The following is a 25,395-nucleotide window of genomic DNA, read 5'->3' on the forward strand; positions in this document are numbered from 1 at the left end:
AGTTTGAAATTGCCCGTGAGCCTGGGGAGCATGGACCCCATACATTCAGACATTCAGTCCATGACCACTGTCCTGTTGAGAAACAAACAGAAGTGGAGAGATTGAGAGAGCCAACTATAAGAAGTCTCTCAGAAAAGGCAGCCATGGTGTGGGAAGTCAGTAAATATGTGAGTGATAAAAACAGTGAATAGCATTATATTTTTTTCATGTGGGAGGCTAAGAGTAAAAACTTTGGGGTTGGATAGACTCTTTTCAAGGCCCTTGCTTCAAAAAGTTGTATTACCACTCTGTTCCTCACTTTCCTCACTGCTAAAAGAAGGGAAATAGTACCCACTTTATCAAGTTTGAAGGTTTAAGTGAGATAATGCGTGAAAACCTTTAGCATGGTGCCTGGCCTAGTATGTGCTCAATAATGTTGTCAGTTGGTGATTAGCACTCAGTGGTAGTAGAGGTGGACTCACTATCACTATAGTGTCACCAAGTGCCATGTTTCAGGTTCAGTAAGAAAACCAGGGGAAATGACAGTCAGAGGGGACTTGTCCTTTTCAACGTCCTATACATAATCTCTACTCGCATCATTCACAACTTATTGCCTTCCCATCTTAGCTTCTCTGATGCCTGGCACGCAGGGCTCAACAAATTCCTCCTGAATGAATGAAAGACCTGAGCGTAGTGGAGTTTACCTTCTCTGTGCCGACTGGGTGATCTTTGATGATTCTTTTAAGATGTCTGAGCTCCAGCTTCCTCGTCTCTCAAATGGAGAAGGTTGCTGGGGAGTGGGGGGAAATGAGATGTAGTGTGTGAAAGTGTGTGTAAACTTCCAGGATCTTGTAGTGATTTCTGTTGTGAATCATACAGACTGAGTGAGTAGGGGTCTCTGTGAGTGTGTAAATGCACAGGCAAATGCACTTATTATACACACACACACACACACACACATGACTAGCAAAGGAAAAGTCAATCTAAAACCAGACAAATGCCAGTATTTCCTACTGGGAAGAGAGAAAGAACTGGAGCAAGAGGGTTAGAGTCTTTATCAACTGGGATCGAAAAGGATTGAAACAGGGGCTGTAGAAAATTATCTGGGGAAGAGAAACGTGCTCAGCACCACAACTGGCCAGTTGCCCTCTGGTCCCCACCTTGGCCACTTGAATCCTGGCCGTCAGAAATTCAGTGGCAGCAGCTTGCTCCCCAACAGCCTAATGCTTCCCACATTAACTCCTGGGTAGGATCACCACCCTTGGGATGTGTCCTTACTGTCTTGCACTGAACCACCCCCAAGTGTGCTATTAGGAGCTTTAGTCCAATTTCCTTCCACACCCGGTGAAAGATATTGTCAACAACTTCAAAAGTCTTACTACCAGATGCCCTTAATGGTACAGTGCTCTCTGAAGATGAATTTGTGCTGCCTCTAGCCCCCTCCTGTAAAGAACCATGGACACTACGATGATCACAATTTCAGTACGTGAAGCAGTCAGGTTCGTTTGCCCTCTACTTGCTTCTAAAGGAAATGTTAGAATAACCCAGCACAAAATTTGGAAACTAGGAAGCTTTTAATGACTTCCTGTTGGTCGGCCTAAAGGGATTCAATTCCATCATTGCTAGGTACCTTGTACGATGCCTAATTCACGTGCTTCGAGGTGGAAGCAGAGCGAATGTTGGTTTAGAATTTTATTCAGTGTAAACTATCCGTCTACCATTAGATTAGATGGCATGGGAAAGCTGGCTTAGTCATTTTTATACAGACCTTTGTCTGGAAATCTAAGGATGCTATAACTTTTTTTTTTTTAACATCTTTACTGCAGTATAATTACTTTACAATGGTGTGTCAGTTTCTGCTTTATAACAAAGTGAATCAGTTATACGTATACATATGTCCCCATATCTCTTGCGTCTCCCTCCTGCCCACCCTCCCTATCCCACACCTCCAGGCAGTCACAAAGCACCGAGCTGATCTCCCTGTGCTATGCGGCTGCTTCCCACTAGCTATCTATTTTACGTTTGGTAGTGTATAGAAGCATAGAGGCAGGGATGTGCCGTAGTTACTAGTATAGGTCCTCCTAATCTGCTTGCATTCAGACTCACCTCTGCCCTCCACTACCACGTGACCTACAGCAAGCTCACTACCCACCTCAAGCCTCAGTTCCTCATCTGTATAATGGTGACAGATAGTACCTACTTAAGATAGTTGTTATGAGCATTGAGATATGAGCCAGTAAAGAAGCTAACACAATGCCTGGAGGTTGAAAAATGGTGGTGGTGTTGTCATAAATATTTTTATTAATAAAGCAACACCAACTTGCTTAATATTCTTCCAAGCCATACAAACAGAACTAAAAACTATGGGTGCCCAGCAGTTCCTTTAGTTTAATTGAAGCAGGAGTGAAATGCTTAAAAGGCTGTGTTTAAGTGTTGGTAAAATTTTAAAAAGAAAAAAGAAGAACCGACTGTCACATGGAGGGTTTTTTTGTGGATTGACACAATGCAGTAAAACCCAACAAAATTCAATTACCCCTTGACTGAGTCAGGCCAGCTGAGGAGGGAATTATACATTTGAAATGAACAAATTGGATTTCATCCTGTTGGAGGCTCAGCAGTTGCCGCCTGACTAGTCCTTCAGAAGATCAGAGGTGGCCCCGTCAGTTTCCAGATTCCATCAGCCGACCCGCTCTGTCTGTACAGAACGGTTTTTCCCTTGTTTAGGTTCTAAATGAATGTTATTTGCTTCCAAAGTTATTATAGCTGCTAAACACATGCTGATTCTAAAATCTCTCCCTCCAAAATAAAGCATATATATTTATGCATATGTATGTAACTGTTACCTAAAAGAACCTTTCTGGTAAAATATATTTAGGAATAGATGCCATCCCATAGCATTCAAAATGTTCAGTGGTATGAATTATTATGCTCAGACCATTTTGAGCTGATGTGCTCTTGCTTTACAAACGATCCCTATTGCCTTCCACGGAACAGACACCAGCATAGAGCTTCACTTCTGTTTTCCCTCTTGCTCCTGATTTTACCCCACGTGGCTTGAGAGCTAAATGCCAAGCTATAGATCACTGGTATTAATAAGCATGGCAGATTTGTTAGTGATTATTTTTTTTGCCTTGTGCCCATAAGCACCATTAACATTTACTGTAAATCAATGCGATAAGTTAGCAACGAGGAAAATGTTGATATTCAGCTGACTGCACAGAAAAAACTTATTTTATTCTCCCCCTTCCTGCTGCTCTCAGAGTACACAAAAATTGCAGACCCAGTCTGTACGTGTGAGCTGAGGGAACTGGCGTTTGGAAGCGTTGCTGATCCTAACATCTGGAAAGCACGTGTGTGTGCTTCTAAATAGTTGCCACAGGTGACGTGGTCCTGCCTGCTGTTTTTGTTTTACATGTCGTTTATTATAAGAAAATCTTGCCAATCTTGGTCTTCAGATAAAGATCCACTCCTAGGTATTTATCCAAAGAAACAAAAATACTAAGTAGAAAGGATATATGCACCCCTGTATTCACCGCATCATTATTTACAATAGCCAAGATATGGAAGCGACCTAAGTGCCCATTAATAGATGAAAGGACAAAGACATATATATATATATATATATATATATATATATATATATATATATATAGTGGAATATTAGCCATAACAAAGAATGAAATCTTGCCATTTTCGACAACATGGATGAACCTAAAGGGTATTATGCTTAGTGGAATAAGTCAGACAGAGAAAGACAAATACCGTGTGATTTCACTTACATGTGGAATCTAAAAAACAAAACAAATGATCAAACATAACAAAACAGAAACAGAGTTATAGATACAGAGAACAAATAGGTGATTGCCAGAGGGAGGAGACTGGAGGGAGGAGAGAAATAGTTGAGGGAGATTAAGAGGTACAAACTTCCAGTTGCAAAATAAGTGAGTGACAGTGTGGGGAATATAGTCAATAACTATGTAATATCTTTGTGTTGTAATATCATAACTAGACTTATCGTGGTGATCATCTTGAAATGTATAGCAATATCAAATCACTGTGTTGTGCAACAGGAACTAACATAGTGTTGTAGGTCAATTATACTTCAAAAACAAACAAACTCACAGAAAAAAAAATCAGATTTGTGGGTACTGGGGGGTGGAGGTTGCGGGGAGGGGGAATTGGATGAAGACATTCAAAAGGTACAAATTTCCAGTTATAAGGTAAATAAGTACTAGGGATGTAATGTACATCGTGATAAATATAACATACTATATGTTATATATGGAAGTTAAGAGAATAAATCCTAAAAGTTGTCATCACTAGGAAAAATTTTAAAAGTTATAAAGACCCAAGTCTATAACCTGACCCACAAGACCCTGCAGTGAGAGTCTCTGGCTACTTTTCCATCTCATCCTCCGTCACTCATCCCCTTTCCTGCCATATGCCAGATCCCTAGGCATATTTCATCCCATGTGCTGTGCTCCTTGTCTTTTCAGGATCTTGTTACATGCTCTTTCATCTCTATTTTTTAACAGCTTTATTGAAATATAATTCACATACCATACAATTCATTCATTTAAAATGTACTATTGGATGGATTTTAATATATTCACAGAGTGTGTGTCCATCACCACCATCGATTCTAAAGTGTTTTCGTTACCCCCAAAAGAAATCCTGTACCACTAAGCCATCATCCCCAATCCTCCCTCATCAGCCCTAGGCAAACACTAACCTACTCTTTGTCTCCATAAATTTGTCTATTCTGAACATTTCCTATACATGGAATCATACAATGTGTGGTCCTTTGTGACGGGCTTCTTTCACTTAGCATAATGTTTTCAAGGATCATCTATGCTGTAACTTGGATCAGTACTTCATTCCTTCGTATTGACAAATAATATTCCACCCTATGGCTATACCACATTTCATTTATCCATTCATCAGCTGACAGATGTTTGGGTTGTTTCCGCTTTTTGGCTGTTATGAATAATGCTGATATGAACATTCTAGTACAAGTTTAGTGCAGACAAATGTTATCATTTCTCTTGGATATGTATCTAGGAGTGGAATTGTCAGACCGTGTGATAACTCTTACGTTTAACCACCTGTAGAACTGCCAGACTGTTTTTCCAAAGTGACTGTACCGTTCACATTTCCACCAACAATGTATGAAAGTTCCCAGCTTTCTAATTGGAACTTACTATTCCAATCCTATCTTGTTATTCCAATCTAATCTCACTAACACTTCTTATTCCAATTTTATAATCATTTTGATTGTAGCCATCCTAGCAGGTGTGAAGTTGTATTTCATTGTGCTTTTTTCTCAGCTTTTGATCTGGACAATTTCTACTCACTTTTCAAGCTGCAGCTTAAAAATCACTTCCACAGGGAATCTTACCCTGACCACCCCACCCCCAGACTAGCCTAGGGCTCCTCTCAGAAGAGCTATCTTTTCCCTCTAAATTTGAAGTTCAACATGAGCAGGGACCAGCCCATCTATCTTTGTTCCCTGTGTTATCCCCAGAATATAGACATTGCGTGAACTACAGAGCTTCTTGTTAAAAATACAGGTTGAGTGTTTCTTTTTCTGGCTGAGTAATATTCCATTGTATAAATATGCCACATCTTCTTTATCCATTCATCTGTCAGTGGACATTTAGGTTGTGTCCCTGTCCTGGCTATTGTAAATAGTGCTGCAATGAACATTGTGGTACATGACTCTTTTTGAATTATGGTTTTCTCAGGGTATACGCCCAGTAGAGGGATGGCTGGGTCATATGGTAGTTTTACTTTTAGTTTTTTAAGGAACCTCCGTAATGTTCTCCATAGTGGCTGTATCAATTTACATTCCCACCAACAGTGCAAGAGGGTTCCCTCTGTCATACAGAGTGAAGTAAGTCAGAAAGAGAAAAACTTTCTCTGTATGCTAACACATATATATATGGAATCTAAAAAAAAAAAATGGTTCTGATGAACCTAGGGGCAGGACAGGAATAAAGACACAGATGTAGAGAATGGACTTGAGGACACAAGGAGGGAGAAGGGTAAGCTGGGACGAAGTGAGAGAATAACACAACACTGTAAAGCAATTATACTCCAATAAAGATGTTTTAAAAAAATATGTTGCATGGATGACGTATACAAGATAGTGAGAAAAAAAGTGTTCATTATTTGAAAATCACCTCTATCAGAATAATTGGCATGATTACCTTTTCAATCTATTTCATTTTTCAGCATTCCCACAGACTCAGCTATTGAGAAATATGTTAGTATCTCTGGCAAGGGGAGGAAGGGTCTCTACAGCATAACCATGACGAATGCTTCTATTTTCCTGAATGTTACTGAAGCTGTACACTTTTCTGGTTGACAAGAAACAAGAGGATCTTCAGTATAAATAAGCAAAATCAAGCTATGTAAACAGTTTTCTCAAGTCAAGCAATAAATGAAAAAGAATAGATTTCTGAGAAATAAGGAACTTGGGGGGACTGGAGTTTTCTTCTTTGGTTGTCAGCTAGGCTACACCCCTAGAGATTTCAGTTCAGTAGGTCTGGGGCAGACTCTGGCATATACATTTTTAACAAGACCCATAGTTATGATGTTAGTTGTCCGTGGGCTCCACTTTTTAAAAAACTCATCCTAGTTTTAATATCCTCATTATTTAATAGAAACAGATTAACGTAGAAGTTAAAAAGTTCCTGGCCCTATTTACTAGCTTTGTGGTTTAGCACAAATTAATCTTTTCTAAGCCTGTTTCTTCATGTGTAAAGGGGGAAGGGGCAATAAAATGCCTACATCATAGGGCTGCTGTGAGCATTAAATGAAACAGTACATATAAAACACAATATCTAGGGCTTCCCTGGTGGCACAGTGGTTGAGAGTCCACCTGCCGATGCAGGGGACACGGGTTCGTGCCCCGGTCCGGGAAGATCCCACATGCTGCAGAGCGGCTGGGCCCGTGAGCCATGGCCACTGAGCCTGCGCGTCCGGAGCCTGTGCTCCGCAACGGGAGAGGCCACAGCAGTGAGAGGCCCGCATATCAAAAAAAAAAAAAAAAAAAAACCAATATCTAGCACATAAATGCTCCAGTATGTTAGTTGATATTAGTATTACTATTTTATCATTTTGTCATTATCCGAATTGTAAGAGAATGTACACAAAAAAATATATTTTAAAGGAATCAAGTTTTGCTTAGTAAGAGAAATACTTCTTAAGCATAAGTTGGGAATTTATCGTGTTCGTCAGTGGTTTTATCATCATTGTTGGTTCTATAAATAATTTTCCAGGTGTTCCTTTACTGATAACACTAAGCCTCATTCATGTCTATTTCCAAGTGCCTCCCTAATACTCAAGGAATAATTTAGTCATTTCTGAAGAAGCAGAATTTTGGCTCCTACATTGAATTACAGATCACCACCCAGTTCACAGCATGAGCCATGTACTAGATATAACACATCTTCCTTAGGTGTCATTTATTGAGCAGAATGTACTGCCCTCCAAAATCTTATTTTTCTCTATTAAGTAATATATTGGGCCTGGAGGCTGTCCTGACAGAACTTATTCTCTAAAATAGAAGTTCTCAAAGTTCACTTAAACTAGGGCGTATCAGTCATCTTACAGAATCAAGAATGTTTGTTCACTTATCCAAGTCCTGTTTACTGAGTGTCTAACAAGTGTCAGGCATTCAGGATTTACAGAGAAGAAGAAAGTCAAGATCCCAAATCAAGTGGAGACAGAAAAAAAAAAAAGTAATTAAATACGTTACCAAGGAAGTGTGGTTGGTGATGGGCGCTATGAATGACATTGAACAGGGAGATGTGATAGAAATGTCTAAGGGAAAAGAACTATTTTAGATTAATAGTCAGGAGAAGGCTTTCCCAGGAGATAACATTTTGAGCTGTCACCTGAATGCCACGAAGGAACCAGCCATGGGCAATGTCAGGAGACAGAGTGATTGAAGGAAAGGGAACAGTCAGTGAAAAGACCGTAAGCCAGAACCTGGTGGGTCACGCTTAGGATTTAGGGTGTGAGTCCAAGTATAATGAGAAACCACTGGAGAACTTAAGGGGAAGGATGTCATAGTCTAACCCATCATCATTTCAGGATCACTTTCCCCTTCCCTCCTCCCCGCTCTCTAAAGTGACTAGCTACTGTGAAACCTAATGGAATGATGTTTAACTGCAGTATCTGCTTCCACGAGTCCAGCTACAGTCTCTGTAATTTCTCTAATGAATTTGTCACAGAGGCATGCCATGAAGGTCTCAAATCACATCTCACTTATGGCATCGAGTTTTCTCTCCAGAGCATTTTAACGATTCTCCTCTCTGGTATCTCTGGTACTTTAGGTTACACCAGGTGACGTTTGAGGTGCCCACCTGTGAGGGGAAGGAACGGCAGAAGGTGGCCCTGATTGGCGACTCCTCATCTTCGGCAGAGTTCTTCGTCACCGTGGCTGTCTTTGCCTTCCTCTATTCCTTGGCCGCCACTGTCGTTTACATTTTCTTCCAGAACAAGTATCGAGAAAACAACCGGGGTCCACTCATAGTAAGTGGTTTGCTTTATGAAATAACTTTTTCTGTCCTTTCTAATTTCTTTTTTCCAGTGCTTAAAGTCTTTGGAGTTACCTGAGCCCTCAGGGCATGTATTTGAAAGGCAATCACATTCTTTTTCGTCCAAATCTCTTAGATCTAAAACGAAAACATGATGCCTGTCATTCTTTTGTGCCCCTTCGCTGGAGACGTATTGTAAGAGTTGCTAGAAACTCCTCTGCAATAAATGCTTGGAAATCTCATGAGATCAAGGAAAGAGTAGTGAGGCTTGCGGCAGATTTATTTATAATTCCGGTATTATGGAGTTAGTCGACCATTTTTTCTCACTGGTTGTTTAGACCGTGTGACTTGTACTTATTGAAATGTGTTATTCCTTTGGTATATGATAGACTGGTCATAGAATGGTTTAGTTTGAAGATGGAGTTCTCTGTCTCTGAATCTCCCTTTCTCTCTCTCTCTCTCTCTCTCTCTCTCTCTGTGTGTGTCTCTGTCTCTGTCTCTGTCTCTGTCTCTATCTTATCTCTTTCCACCACCAACCCGCCCCCACTTTCTTTTCCTTACACAATGGTTCAAGGACTCACCTGGGTGAAACCAGTCTAGCTCAGCCTGTCCAAATAGGGACACACAGACACCTAGGGGAACACAACTCTCAGAGGGGTACATAAGTGTGGATAACTTTAAGGAAATACATTTAAAAATTTTCAGCTTTCTCATGTACATTTGCCTAAAACTTATCTTACTGAGAATGCCCTGCTTCTGAAAATATGTTAATGCTTCTTTCTTAATCACCTATTCCCCTTTTATAAACTAAAAGCATCCTTCTTTTCCATCCCCACACACGGGATATTGCTAGGTTGCGAAGCCTTGGAGGCACTAAAAAAAAAGGACCATTTGAAATATCGGTGTTGGTATTGACAAAAGTGAGTTATTCAAATGGCTGGGTAGTGTATCCTTTTGCATCTAAGGAGGTTTCGAATTTTTTCCTTTCAATAAAATAGAAATTCCTAATCTATGTCAGCTGATAGATCATTAAAAAGTAACTTTTGATGACAGATCACTCTGTGGTCTGGGACATATTACTCAGAAGGAATTCAGAGAAATTAACGGCATCACTATAACAAAACCCCATCCATTCTCATCTACTCATTTCTGTGAGCAAACCTTCTCAACACACCTGTACAACGAGAAATGGAAATAGAATTTATGCTGAATCAAGTCCCATGTTAGAAGTAATATTTTTCCCTCAAAAGTACATCAGCTAATTGAAGAAAAAAACAGTCCCATACATTTCTAATAAAAATTTTACTTTTAAAATTTAATAATTATTAACATTTGTAATATCTTTATGTTGTTTTGCACAATTGTGCATTAATAACATTTTTAATTATTACCCAGCTCAAAAGAAAAATTTTTGATAGCATTAGGGTCATGGGTAATCAAAGAGTAATTTTAATTTATATACATATTTTTGTTGCAAAGAAATGTAACAGGGTGATCGATAAAATGCTTTCCAGTATAAAAAAATGTTATATGAGGCTATGACTCGGTGGGGGAAGTATAATGGAAATACAAGTTCAAGGAGAACAAAAAGAACATGTAAAGATTCTGACTGTTAATGAGGAATTTGTTTAATAATTTTTAAATGGGTAATAGAGAGTATCAAATAACAATTCCATTGAATTCATCTAAAAATTGATACAATGGGATATATTTTTAAATATCAATACTTATGCCCAACATTACACTCTTGCAACTGTTTAGACTTCTAATAAAAACAAAATTATATGTCAACTTTATACGAATAGGCACACAGTTTTTACAAATTCTTTTAAGGAGTACATGAGTGAAATAAATTTTACAGATCTCTAGTCTAATCTATATATTATAGAGACCAGAAACTTAAAATCAACATGTTTTGAAGGGTAGCTGGGAGAAACCCTTATTTGTAAAACGTCATGATTAAGTTTGAAGGGACTGGGGAAAGATCTGTTTTATAGCACTTCAGTATGTTATTGTGGAAAAAGAAGAGTCAATCAGCAGAACTTGAACCTTTGGACAGATGTCTTTTTTTAATTTTCCCTCCCAAATTGGAGCTACTGGTCTTAATGATTTTAAAAGATCTTTAACAGTGTCACCTACCTTGGGGTTAACCCTCGCATGACGTGTAGATAGATACATCAAAGAGGTTGAGATACGTGTGTGTGTGTGTGTGTGTGTGTGTGTGTATGTGTATGTATACTATAAAACTGACATGTATGCATCCATTCCTGGATACATGCAGACACTCTCATAGAATTCTAAAGTCTGAGGAAATACTCTGACTTCCAGAGAGAAGAAACTGACTCAGTTAGTTTGCCTATAAAGTGGGAAAAGCTCTATTTTGTTATATAAAACTACATTCTCCTCATAAGAAGTAACCTTGTGAGGCCATGCTACTTCATCTCTGTATAAATAGTCTTTCCCATCAAGCAGGATATTATGAAATCCTGAATTGTTTACTACACTGGGTAGGTTTTGTTTTATTACATCGTGGAAGAAGGAGAGGAGCGGGGAGTTAATTCTAGTAATAAAAAGGGAAAGGCTCCTAGGTGAGACTTCAGTGATATTAAAAAACTGATGTGCTCATTACTTAGCAGATAAAAGTTAATTTAAAAGCGAGCCCGAATCCTAAGAGTCACAGAGACAGAATGAATGTAGAGGATCAGTATGATGCCATTGCACCTGCAAATGACAAGCCTTTCCACTTCTAATCCCACCACAGTGGGGCCGTGACTGGGGAGGGAGGGGTGGGCTATGGTACCCACCCTTAACTGTGAATTAGTAGGTTAAGGCCAGTCCACAGTGTGAGCAAGATCTCAAGAATGTGGTTCATACCTAAGAAAACCTTCAAATACTAAACTAACAGAAATTGTACTTTTTTAAAGCCAGAAAGATGGCTACTGATCATTACTTGTTCTCTCTGTTCCTGTCACTAACTATTCTTTTGTTATTGTTGCTTTGTTTGTTTAGGGATTTTTTTTCCCCTTTATTCTGTAGTTCGGGATTCTCTGTAATCCTCTAGGACATGACAGGATACATCATGCACAGATAAGATCACTGTGGAGGAAAGTGATGAGGATGGTGATGGTGTTGATAATAGTAACAACAATAATACCGGCTGGTATTGATAGAGTTTCTTACGCTGTGTAGAGTTGATTTAATACTCACAACAACTGTAGCTTGTATTGTTATACACTTTTATAGGTGAGGAAAGGGAGGCTCGAAGTTACCCAATTAACTCTCCCAGGTCACATTACTAATAGTCAGAGGGTAGAGTTTGAACCCAGGTCTCTCCAAATCCAGGGCCCAAATTCATAACTACCATGCAAGAGGGTCCAAAATCCTGATAGGCAACGTGCTACAAATTTGGAGGGGCATAGGTGGGTAGGACAAATTGGTTTATACACCTGGACAGCTCCTGTTATTTTCTTGCTCAGGATATAGAGAAACCAAACCCTAGAACCCCTAGACTTCTCTGCTTCTTTGACTGTCATAGAGGGTTTTTTAAAATTTGCCTTCAGAATCCATTTGGAGTTATAGAATGGCTGCCGTGAATCTATGATGCTAGGATAACTAGAGGGTTCTGCTGTTTATCTCTGTTGCACATAAGGGATGTCAGTGATAGAAAACAGGCTTTAAACATGCCCAAGATCAATGGCTGTTATAAATCAGCGATTACCAGGACTGATTACTGTGTATTTGTAAGCAGTCATGAGCAATGTCAGGCAGACTGGAGCCAATGGCTATGATCAATGGCTATTTTTTAAGGCATCTTTTTCTCTACTGAATATGCTTGACAAGATTGCCCACCTTCAAGTGAAAACGAGAATCTGCATGTCTTTAGAAGTAACATAATTGTTAATGATGCTGAATGACACAATAGTGAGAAAATCAGGCCAAAAACTCAGCCAGCTACTGTACGTCACCACAGTGAGTGCCTTCTTGTACAGATGAATAAATATCTTTCTCAGAAAGCAGAATTGGCCACCTGGATGGTTCATGATTGTGGAATTGAAATGTCACCTCTGGTTGTATCATTCTGTCATGTTCCTTAGAGTACAGTTTTAAAGCCAAATCTCCTGCCTAGATTTCTGAGACAGGATGTTCTGAACCATTTTCAGATCTCATGTCAAATAGTGACGATGTGAGGCTTTAGGGTGTTTTTTTTTTTAGTATTAATGTAAAGTAGTTTAAAAAAATAACTTATCTTACAGAGCTGACAGAGTGCTCTCAGAATGAGTATCTAATAAACACCATCCCACATTTTGGTGAATCCTTCTCAGGAGAGATTTGGTTTAAAGTAACTACTCTAAATGTCAAGTAGAATCAATATTCACTTTAAGATTTTGTGGGAAGGGAAGGGGCTGTGTTGTTGAAGCTCTCCTTTTCCCGTAAAGGAGATCAGGTTGACCAGAGGCAGTTTATGGGACCAGAAGTGTTTACAACCGTTGCGGTCATGCGGTGGTACCATGGCTCACATTTGTTTTATGCCCGATGCATTCCTAATATTTTCATATTCCCCATCCAACCTCAAAACAATCCTGAGAGAGACGTGGAGCGATTACAATGAGCCTCATTCCACAGATTCACTGTGACTTCTCTTTATCAAGCACCAGGCATGGGAAAATGAATCGCTGGGAGATTAGGGACCTTGCCTGTGGTCAAAGAAGCTAATGGCAGAACAAGGACTCAGACTCTTAGGCCAGTGGTCTTGAGGGTAGTGGCTAAACTTTGGGGTCCTGGATTTTAATCCCCCTGTATGACCTGTTATTTAACAGTTGGAAGCCTACGACTTTATCTATAGAATGAAGCTAATAATAATACACATGTCACAAGGCTGCTGTAAGAAAAGGAAGAGTTAATGCCTACAAAGAGCTTTGCACAGGGAGAGGCACGCCAGCCAGTGATGGATTAATGGTATCTAATTGTAGCCCTGTCGTTATCCTCATGTTAATTTTTCTCCTGCCCGTTACTAGGTAGTACCTTAGCCCCCTGAAGAGGAATTGCAGGCACCTTCCTTTAATTGCCTGCAGCCCTCACAATCCTACTCTCCTCCAGTTCCCTTATCCCAGGCACTTTCTTCCCTCGGCCCCCACCCGCTGCCAAGTCCCACACGATCAAGCTCGACTCAGGACTCCTTCTAAGATTGCAATTGCTAGGTTGAGCCTTCCAGTTAACCTTTCTGTTTCTGGAACCCCGCTCTATGAGGTGATTGGAAGGTGGATTTTTAACCCCGTAACAAAATAAGGCTCCCCATTGTCAAGTAGGGGCCAAGGCCATCACGGAGAGGAGAATAGGAGGCAGGCACAGAGCTGGATGCTCAGAGAATCCAGTGCGTGTTCCTGCTCTCTACTGCATCTTTCTTGGCTGTCATTAGAGATGGAAATCAGAATTGCAGTCTCTGAGCTATTCAGAAATTGCTGAGAAGCCCCTCTCTCGCCTCTCCTCTTCTCTCTCCTCCCTTTCCTCACCCTTTTTCCCTCTTCTCTTCTCTTTCTTCCCTCTTTCTTCTCTCTTCTCTCCTCATGTTAGTTATACTTCATGTCTAAGTGTATTTCACTTAAATTGTATCTTCAACAGGCCAAGCAATGTGTGTATATGGGTGAACTAAAAGCATCCAGCCTGGTGAGGAAAATTATTTAGTAATTATGACTCTCCTACAAATGACCTGCTAGAGGTTATGTAGATGGACTTTGGTGACCTACCTGGCGGAGGAAGTGAACCTCCACCCGGAAGCCAAGGCACTCCCTCCCCAGGTGGGCTGGGCTAATAGTAAAGACAACTCCACAGCATGTAGTGGATGATGAGAGGATAAACGGAGGAGATTAAACGGAGGAGATTATTTTGAAATTCTGCCCCAAGTATAATGTATTTGGTGCAAAAAAAGAATACCATCATTTGAAGCCTCCCAAATGTGTATCTTGTTGGGGTAGGCACACCTGTCAGAATCTGACATTCTGGCTTGTGGGGGTGTGTGTGTGTGTGCGTGCGTGCCTGTGTGTGTCTGTAGTTTCCACTTCCTCGCTCTTTGAACCAAGAAGTGTTGGCAGTACAAAAGGGGGGCATGGACCTAAAAAGAAACGAAATTGAGTTTTTTGTAGTGAGGTGGATGGACCTAGCGTCTGTCATACAGTGTGAAGTAAGTCAGAAAGAGAAAAACAAATACCGTATGCTAACACATATATATGGAATCTAAAAAAAAAAAAGTTTCTGAAGAACCTAGTGGCAGGACAGGAATAAAGACGCAGATGTAGAGAATGGAATTGAGGACACGGGGAGGGGGAAGGGTAAGCTGTGAGAGAGTGGCATGGACATATATACACTACCAAACGTAAAATAGCTAGCTAGTGGGAAGCAGCCGCTTAGCACAGGGAGATCAGCTCGGTGCTTTGTGACCACCTAGAGGGGTGGGATAGGGAGGGAGGGAGGGAGACGCAAGAGGGAGGGGTTATGGGGATATATGTATATGTATAGCTGATTCACTTTGTTATACAGCAGCAACTAGCACACCATTGTAAAGCAATTATACTCCAATAAAGATGTTTAAAAAAAAAAAGGGCATGGACCTAACCTTACCATGAACTGTTAATCTAAACTACTGTATATTTTGCATCAACAAATACATCGTTCCAGAATCGGCACCACAGATGAAGGCAAATAAATGGATCCGCTTTAAATGTTCCCACAGCACAACGTCTACACGTTTGATCAGATTTTACATCCTCAGCTCTTTTCCAGCTTTCGTATGATTAGCAGATTCTTAATTACAGTTTAGAGGAGCGTTAATCCCCACCGTATTTGGTACCACATTTCTCCAATTAACTAGTTAAACAAAGAGATGAGCTGTAGTCCGGTAGCCTTAATAAAAGCAGTGAACTGCTTATGGAATTAGTGTGATTCTTCAGGGGCCCAGAGCTCTTCCTGTCCTGCGTTGGAGCCAGTGCCTTCAGAGGGCTAGCAGAGAGTGTTTGTCCAGACCCCATCCATTTTTGTCAGATTTCCTCTCATTCCAGGGAACTCATCATTCAATTAGAAAAACCAGAACCTAGTGGAAATTTGGCAAAGCCCCAAATGTGTTTCCTTTTTGATTACAAGACAAAGCTCTTCCTTGGATTCAAGAGTAATGATCAAGGCTGTCTAAGTCCTGCTGGGTCCCAGGCCCTGTGCTAGGCACCAAGGACACACTGCAGAGTAAGACCTAGCTGCTGGCCTCAAGTTCCCTGCTTTATTCCTATTACCCTTGAAGGCTAAATCTGTCATGGGAAGACAGTAGGGTATACCAGTGGTTAAGAATTCAGGCTCTGTACCCATACTGCTTGTGTCCAAATCTCAGCACCACTGTCTGTCACCTGTGTGACTTTGGACGGGTTATAGAACCTCTCTGTACTTGTGTTTCTTCACCTGTGAAATAGAGATAACGATGGTTCCCAACCCGGAAAGTCGTCGATCAGATTAAATGAGTTATTGCACACAAAGCAATTAGAACAGGAGCAAGTGCTCATGAATGCAAGCCATTATTTTCCATCATGTAGTCTGGCGTCCATACTGCGCTGTCCACGCAGCTAGAGTTTATTACATTCCAGTGGACTGACGGGCTGAAAAACAAAGTGGATAAATACTAACTTCTCTGACTCTCGTCTTGAGAAATGCTTTGGAAGGCTTCTTGTTGCACTGTTGACATCAAACACTCATATATTATTTTTGTTGTTTTTTAGAGCTTCCAAATTCAGTATAAGCTGTTGTCATTAGAGACAGATGCAGTCAGCCCTAAGATGGGGTCACTCTGTCCCCATCGCTCAGTTCCCCTCCCTTCAGCTCTCCCACCCCCATCCTGGCACTCAGATCTCATACTTTAGGGAAAGAGGGGAAAGAACACAGTTCCATTAAATAAGCTAGGCTCCAGAGAACAGGAGCTTGAATCCCTTGTCAGTTGGCAAGTCTGAAAATAGCAGAGTGTGAAGAGCAAAGTGGTGTAACAGGTAGAAACGTGGAACATGTGATTGTTTGGGGGCATCCAACTGAGAAACTAGATTCAGACTTTTACCCTCCTCCTATCATATTTTGAAAGTGATGAAGTATCGCCCACCTCACCCCGCCCCCATGGTGGCAAAAATATCCTTACTCTTTGCTAAGTTTATTTCTTTGATTCCAGAACAAGCAGACACTCACACATGCAGCTTGGATTCACTGGGGCTTTCAGCAGTTCAGTAATGTCTTGCGCTAATACCCATGGTTCATTAAACTTTCAAATAATTGGCACAAAGTCCAGAGCTTGGATTTTTTGCGGCTCTTTCTCCCAGCTGGGCATCTTCATTTCCATTGCTTATTAGCAGGACTCTAATCAAAGCCACAGAGCCATGCAAGGGAGAGAGCTTCAAACCTTGCCCAGGGAACAGAAGAGAATGTGACTCAAGGTAAAACTGGCTTGGATTCCTTATGAGGGACATGGTTAATTGAAAATACCTGAGAGCTTGGCCAAGCTGTGATCTCCCCTTCACTCAAACACCTAGTTATCTGAAACCTGCAACTTGGAATCTGTCTCTAAGTTATTCTGAAATGTCTAAGAAAGATCTTATTGATTCATATACTGCCTCAAGAACACCTAAGCCTGAATTGCAGTGACTTTTATTTATAGCTTTGTGGGCCCACTACCGAACTGACTAGCCACACCCCTGTAGGCAGAAAAGTATGTAGATATTGACAACCTAGAAATTACAAGACCAAAAAAAAAAAAAAAAGGAAATTATTACAATGGAAAAAGAACTTAGAAAAATTGCAGTTGAGGCTAAGGAAAAGAAGGCTAAAATGCCACTGTTTGAGCTGCCGTTTACTCTCGAGCACTTTCCACAAGCCAGAAATTAAATTAGACAGTAGTTACCTCATTTAATTCTCCAAACATCTTTAAGGTGGGTATTATTGTGCCCATTTTACAGATGCTGGATCAGATTTACAGAGGTTAAGTAACTTGTACTGTGATGCACAGAGAGTGAGGCTTCAGAGACACACTCTTCATCATGGTACTCTGCTGCCACCCCATTTTTATCTGGAAGTATGAAAATGAAATCTAAGAATGTCTATCAGCCTATTCAGCATCCCCTATGTGCAAGACGTTCGGGGCCTGCAGTGGCATGAAATATACAAACCCTCACTGTACTGCAACTGACAGTCAAGTCAATAAGGCAGGACAAAGACACATCATGATAAAAGCACAACAGAAGTGTGTTTTACTAGTGCTGGTGATAGAGACATCATGTAGGAATCAATGGGAAACCGCAAGTGCCGTTTATTGGTTTGAGTGGTCAAAGAAGGTTTATGGAGTCTGTGAGACTTGACAAAGAGTAGAGACCAGCTGGATGGAGGGAAGGGCTTTTTGACTAGGGGAATGGCTTGAGCAAGAATGTAGGGGGAAATAATATAATAGTAGACATTTCTCTTGGCCTGCCACCTTCCTTCGTAGACTCATATAGTCCTGCTGAACTATCAGTCATGGTGCCTCACCCAATAACATAAAATGGTCAGGTGACTCAAGCCAGGCAGTCAGAGTCTCCTCTGGGATTTATCTATGGAGTGAAGTTCTTCCTCTGGAATTGTGAGGCTAGGAAGATGTGAGTTTAGTTGATAGTGGTCACACTGCCCACAATGTGGAAGGAATCTGTGAAAAGAATAAAGCTGAGCAGAGATAAGCAGATCCTAGATATGGAGCAAAAGAAAGGTAGAGAGAGACAGAGTGACTTGACCAAAAACAAAAATGAGCACCTGGATTTAGCCATACCTGAAGCCAGACACACTCTAGACTATCCATTTTTGTAAGTTACTGAGTTTCCCTTTGTGCTTGCTAGTTTGGGGTTTCTCATACTTGCCAAATGAAATAATCTTGACCTATACATAATTTCTGCCTCCTCTATAAAAAAAACGTTATAAGAACCCATACGTCAAAAGATATTTGCTAGGATTAAATAACAAATGTCTAATATGATGGTTAGGTGCTAAGCACATGGTAGATGCTTAAAAACAGTTTATTTATTCATAGGACCAAGAAAGAATAAGATAGAATAACTCTGGCAGTACTTCAATATTCATTATTATTTAACTCTAGTTCTTTCCATTTGTAATGGCTGCATAATATTCCATTATCACGAGATAATATGAACTATTTAACCAGCCTCTCGTTATTGGATTTTGAATTTTGCGTGGTTTTGAATTTTTCTCTCTCTTCAGCAATGCTGTGATGATCAGCCTTGTGCTTCAATCTTGACATATATTTTAAATCATTTCTTTAGGATTAAAAACTCAGAAATTGATTGTTCTCTTGATTTTTATAGAAGTTTCTATTTTTTTAAGTTCATATAAAATATATCCCTAACAAATTACCTCTGATCTGAATGAAAAATTTGGATTCCAGATTTTGATTCTACCGTAGACCCTTCAGTCTTACACTGTTGGAGAAGAGCTCTTCCAAAAACGATCTGCAAAGAGAATATTTTCTTCTGAGGGAGAAAAAATAAAACCACTTGCTCTAAGGAGGCTTCCACTGAAACATTTTCTTTTAAACTTGGGATACTAAGGGGACATCAAAAATTCAATTCAAGCCATGTTTAAGTATGCAGGAGTTCAGGCTTTAATTACTAGGGAGAATCCCCAAGACAGGCTTTAACCTGCATGGCAGCATACACCTGGCCCCAGAGGTGGGCTCTGCATACCTTTAGCTTTGGCAATCTCCCCTCTCACTGAGGCTCAGTAAGTGAAATTCAAGATCATTAACTCCTCCTCTGGCCACAAACAGAAGAAGAAAACAAACATACAGAAGTTGCATGGGATGCTTTTTTAAAATAAGGAAGTGCTTTATAAGTTTCATGCTGGGGTGTCTCTCAGGCCTGCAGCTCTGTGTGTGGCAAGCCCTCAGATGGCCGGGGCGCAGCAGGACCAGGGCATCTGTGTCCAGCCCTGCCCGGCTGCCAACGGCCTCCCATGAGCTTCTGCATAAATCTGGTGGCTTCTTTCAAACCCCCAATTAAGCTATATCCCACAGCCTTCCTTCCCTTTTTTTTTCACTTGTTCTAGAAATTGTTGATTCAGGATTGAAAAAACCAAGACCAAACTATATGGGATTCGTGTCCCTGATTAGAAGATCTGGCTGCTGAAAACCCCATTCTGAGCTTTATGAAACCCCCAGGCCTGGAGGATTGGCAAAGTTTATAGGGAACGGGCAGGGGGAGGGGCTCTGGAAAGGAGAGAATTGATTCATGTTAGGTCATATTTGTGGAGACTCTCAGTGAAGTGGTCCCCCACCTCCTGTCTTGCATTCTTCCAGCCATCAGTCCAAACATAGCTGCGTTTATGCCATGGTCCATCTCTGGCTCACCTCTCCTCACTCCAGCCTTCAAGGCCCTCCTAAGCCATGGCCCTTCACCTACTCTTCAAAGCCATGTCCTACCATTCCCTATATCCCAAGTTTTCACCAAACTGGATGACTCACCATTCCCTAAACATGCTGTTTACAGGCCTACTTCTGCATAATTACTGAGCACTTGCCACCTGGAAGGTTCTCATCTCCTCCCCTATCTCAGCCTATCAAAATCTGAGTCATCCTCAAAGACCCAGCTCAAACGCTATCTGCTCCCTGCAGTATTTCCTCATCGTCCACATCCTTCCTCCAGAAGGTATCTGAGTTCTCCCTCCTCAAACTTCCATACCTCTGTGTGGAAATCTTTCTTTGTACAAGTACTGCTTTGTACCTGAGTTAGATGTTGTTTTGTCGGATTCCATGACTAAACATCAAATTTCTGAAGGGCAAGGGCTATTTCTAACACAGCTATAGTTCCCTAAAGTCAGTATGAAAGTGAAACGAATGACCTTCCCAGCTGGTCATCAAGGATAGGGTCTGTTGTGTGCATTCCTTCAGCACGTATTTGTTGAGAGTTCCTGTTGCATGCCAGGAACTGTGGTTACACTGGCTGCACACAGCCAATGTGTATTCCAAGAGAGACACAGGAAGAACTGCCAGAAGTATAGAATATGCACTGTCAAGATCTGGGTCTCTAGATATTGGAGGTATCCATTGGCACTCAAGCAACAGAATCCCAGAAATCGAAATAAGCATCATTGTTATGAAGACAGTCCCTCAGCTCAGAAGACACTGAGCTTGCCGTTTCAAAATGTTGGGCCCTAGCTCTTCTCAGATTCCGCCTGCAGCAAGCATGCTACAATGTACAAGGAGTCTGCCCAACCAAGGTATCTTAAGGTATCTCTGTCGTGTACTTTGTTCTGATTAGGCATTTTGTAAGCGGGAAATGGAATCAAAATATAGTACATTAGCATCCCTGTCATCTTTGTTCCTCTCTGAAATGTGAAATTTGGCCTTAATTCATACTGTTCATTTAAAAGAGGTATTTATAATTGTACTTCATCGAGGCAGATTCAAATTTATAAACTTCTGAAGCATCCTTTCAGCCACTGGTTACTGACGCCTATCTGCTTTGTGCTTGTGAGAGATTATTTGGGAAATGCGTAATCAGAAAACTAAAGAATTACTCTTGAATAACAGCGATTCTCTTAAAGACTCAGATATGAATTTTCTCCACAAAGAAGTCGAGATCTGGTAATATTCTATCTTCAAAATGCAGCTCTTTGCCAAGTGCTTGTAAAATAAAAGAATCATCTTTTCTATCATGCCTAATAAAAAAAAGCTAATTCACCAAGACTTTATACTCTTGCTGATATAAAGTAATTTGATGACAGAATATATATGAATGGATTGCTGGGGTGAGTGGAAGTTAAGTCAACTTATTCCTTTGAAACAAGTGAAATTCCCTGGAAGAAAAAATTTTCCTGGCTGGACAGGGTGACCCTGTCCACATCTCTGATCCCAGGACAGTGCCACATTTTCAGTTGTCTGCTTGTGTGTCAGTTTCCTATGCTGGAAAAAGAGCTTCTTGAAGGTAGGACTGGGTTTGTTATCTCTGAAGAACCAGCACTAACTGGGTCAAAGCAGGAATTCACTAAGCGCTTATTAATAGAATGAACTCCAAGCTCCAATGTGTGTGTACGTGGTCCTTTAACTAGAATTCCGACCCCTACATCCACTTGTCTGTCTGTTTAAGGCAATCATACATCTATGTGAGAGTTCTCCGTGCTACCATAGGTGCTGGGTTAGCAGAACAGATGGCTTTTTCCGTTGTAATTCAACTCAAAGTCTTTCCAGTTGGTTTTTTTCTACCTACTGAACCAAATTACTCTAACAGGCCTTCCTTTCCATCAAAATTCCGTTTCTAACTATGTATGCTTTGTATGTGCTCTTAACTGCCTCATTGCTCTGAGATTATTCAGACTTTGCTCCTGTCTTAGGCATTGTTCTTGCAACAAAGATTAGTGCCTGCTGACTCTGAGTAAAGCATTATGTGAGGCACCGTCACCTAAGCCTGTCTCTCTCCATCCTCGTTTGCCCTCTCATTTAATAGTTTATCTCTCCAAAACAGAAATACTTTCCTTCCCTGTAGCTCTTGAGTTAGGGGAAGAGGTCAGATATTAAATGCTATCCCAGCACTCTTGTTTAGACATAAAGAATTCTTATTGGTTTGCTAAAGTGAGAAATAGGAACCCATTTTTCCCATCTAGAACAGCTAAGTAGAAGTGAAGGGATAGATTTAAATTAGAAAGGCTATATTAAATCAGCCTAAATCAAAGCCAATTTCACTCCAGGAACTGTGTGCATGAAAAGGTGTAATTATAAAAATTTGATATTCTGCTGCCTTTATGCATATTCACCTTATGAACTTAGACCTCCAAAAGCCTCCTAGGACTGCTTCCCCATTTTTAATAAATACTGAGAATGAGATGTTTCCTGAAGGAATTAAAGGAGGGAGAAGATTTTTTTTTTTTTAAGCTTAGCAGCAACATTAAAACAAAGAAGCAGCTCTTCTGCCCAGTTTTGTGTGTGCTTTGACAGTGCTACAAATAACATGAATCTCTGGGGAGTCAGCAAAGAAATGATGATTTGGCGATCAGGGGGACAACTAATTCCTCCAGGGGGGAAATATTATTAATTGCAACTTCTAAATAACATCAGTGGGTCTCCGTGCAGTCGCTGGGAATATTTATCTTGGGAGAAAGAAGAGGTTTCAGAGAATTCCCAGAGATTTAATAACCTAAAGCCCAGGGCTACCAGCTGGATCATGTTCCGGTCCATGGGTGCTATAATGGTCAACTCCATACCAGCTAGAGGACAGCTGGGAGCTAGCTCAGACTAAGCCAGTCATCACGCCCATTCATTCTCTGTGGCTGCCAACCTCAGAACTCTGTTCTGTGAGGTTTCATCAGATGTCACATCACACTATTTTTTTAAATTTAATTTTTATTTTATCTTGGAGTAGAGTTGATTTACAATATTGTGTTAGTTTCAGATGTACAGCAAAGTGATTTAGTTACACATATACATATATCCATTCGTTCCCAGATTCTTTTCCCATATAGGTTATTACACAATACTGAGTAGAGTTCCCTGTGCTATACAGTAGGTCCTTGTTGATTATCTATTTTATATATAGTAGTGTGTATATGTTAATCCCAAACTCCTAATTTATCCCTCCCCCCCATCATGTTTCCCCTTTGGTTACCATAAATTTGTTTTCGAAGTCTGCGAGTCTGTTTCTGTTTTGTAAATAAGTTCATTTGTATCATTTTTTTAGATTCTACATATAAGTGATATCATGATATTTGTCTTTCTCTGTCTGACTTACCTCACTTAGTATGATAATCTCTAAGTCCATCCATGTTAGTGCAAATGGCATTATTTCTTTCTTTTTTATGAGTGAGTAATACTCCATTGTGTGTATGTATGTATGTATATATGTGTGTGTGTGTGTGTATATATACATACATATATATATATATATATATATATATATATATATATATTATAGGGTTGGCCAGTATGTACCACATCTTCTTTATCCATGCCTCTGTCGATGGACATTTAGGTTGCTTCCATGTCTTGGCTGTTGTAAATAGTGCTGCAATGAACATTGAGGCGCATGTATTTTTCAAAGTATGGTTTTCTCTGGATATATGCCCAGGAGTGGGATTGCTGGATCATATGGTACTTCTATGTTTAGTTTTTTTAAGGACCATCCATACTGTTCTCCATAGTGGTTGTACCAATTTACATTCCCACCAACAGTGTAGGAGGGTTCCCTTTTCTCCATGCCCTCTCCCACATTTATTGTTTGCAGACTTTTTGGTGATGGCCATTCTGACCAGTGTGAGGTGATACCTTATTGTAGTTTTGACATTACATTATTAAGGAGGGATGTCAGGACTATTGACAGGCTGGCTTTTGTTTGACATTTCTTCCCCACCCCCAAAGTCAAAATTAATGCTGTGAACCCCTCAATTCCATTAATCTTTAAGGATGTAAAACTGTAAATATAATCTTGAGTGCTGTGAGCAGCTTTGAAATCACTGCTTTCTACACCCTCTGTCTTACCCAGAGAAGTTGTCACTTGCCCAGAGTCACAAAGCTTGTTCTGGAAAACTCCGTTATTGTTCAGCACGTCCAAATCCATGAGGATAGGCCAACATGTGGATCAAGCTTGTCTTGCCAATCAGCCCCGCTGTCCCATTCCTCATGTCAGTCTGGTTCAGGGCAGAGGCTCTGTGAAAGGAATATGTGGGTTGTACTGTGAATTTTTTTTGTCCTCATTTACATCAAAACAATATCTGACTTGGGGACAAATGCCTCAACCAAAGTTGGGACAGATTTAGCTGTATTTTGCAAAGAACATTTACTTCCAAGATGCACTAGGTCTCAAGCTACCAGGTGGGTTGCATCAGTAGGTAAAGCCATTAGTTGAATGTCAGGGCTTTTTTTTTTTTTTCCCCTTAGAATCTGGGTTCTTTTCTTTCCGTGCTGTGGCTGATGAAATCTAAAATATTTATGTGGCTTTATAATGACTAGTTAGCATTTAATGCAGCTGATATTTGCCCAAGTGCTTGACAATCAGTATTTATTAACAGAAAAATAACTGCTAGAAAATCTGCACTGTGACATTTAGGCATCCAGTCCCTCTGGGGTAACATAGGGTGTTTCTGGGAACAATGTTGGTGCCGATGATTCAGATTCATTGGCCAAATTCTGCCTGAGGCCTCATACTTAAACACCCCCCTAACTTACTAGACTTCATTCTAAGACTCCTGAAGGGTAGTATGCTATTATGCATTCCATTCACTTATCAAGTACTTACTGAGGATTGACTAGGTGTTGAACATGAAGAATTAATAAGACTGTGCTCAAGTCTGAGTTAGGTGCTCCTCCCAGGATGCCTCGGGACTAACCTTAATGGAATGAGTGGTTCTCAATGGCGGGGCCTGGGGGTGGGGGGACTAAAGGGAGTATGAAATCCAGTAATGTTTGGAGACATTCTTGGTTGTCACTACTGGAGGGCGTGCTACTGGCATCTAGTGGTAGAGGCCCACGATGCTGTAGACATCCTAGGGTGCACAGGACACCCTAATACAATAAAGAATTATCTGGTCCAAAATGTCAGTGGTGCCGAGGTAGAGGAGCCCTGTGGTGAGCTCTGTCTGGTTTGTAATTGTTTGGTTATATGTCAGATATATCAGTCTCCCTCATCATACTGTAAGATTTTTGAGTGCAGAAACCACTTATCTTTCATTGTGTCCCAGTACCTGACGCATGTAACCCAGAACTCCATACATAGTGTTGAATGAATTAATGAAGACAGTATCCTATCCCTGAGAGAGCCCATGATCTCAGAAATGGAGATCAGTAAACAGGCAATTCGGGGATAAAATGTGTCTGGTCTTCAGAGTATGG

General features: G+C 40.6%; 1 protein-coding gene across 1 annotated transcript in view; it reads left to right on the forward strand.

Annotated features, from left to right (window-relative positions):
• Window positions 1–25,395, forward strand: part of SYNPR (synaptoporin) — a 292,285-nt gene that overhangs the window by 242,100 nt on the left and 24,790 nt on the right. The window contains exon 4 of the mRNA XM_019947709.3: window positions 8,322–8,520. Coding sequence (XP_019803268.1) covers window positions 8,322–8,520 — 199 coding nt within the window. The remainder of the gene's footprint in view (window positions 1–8,321; window positions 8,521–25,395) is intronic.

The sequence above is a fragment of the Tursiops truncatus genome, chromosome 10, assembly GCF_011762595.2.
Source record: "Tursiops truncatus isolate mTurTru1 chromosome 10, mTurTru1.mat.Y, whole genome shotgun sequence".
Classification (NCBI taxonomy): Eukaryota; Metazoa; Chordata; class Mammalia; order Artiodactyla; family Delphinidae; genus Tursiops; species Tursiops truncatus.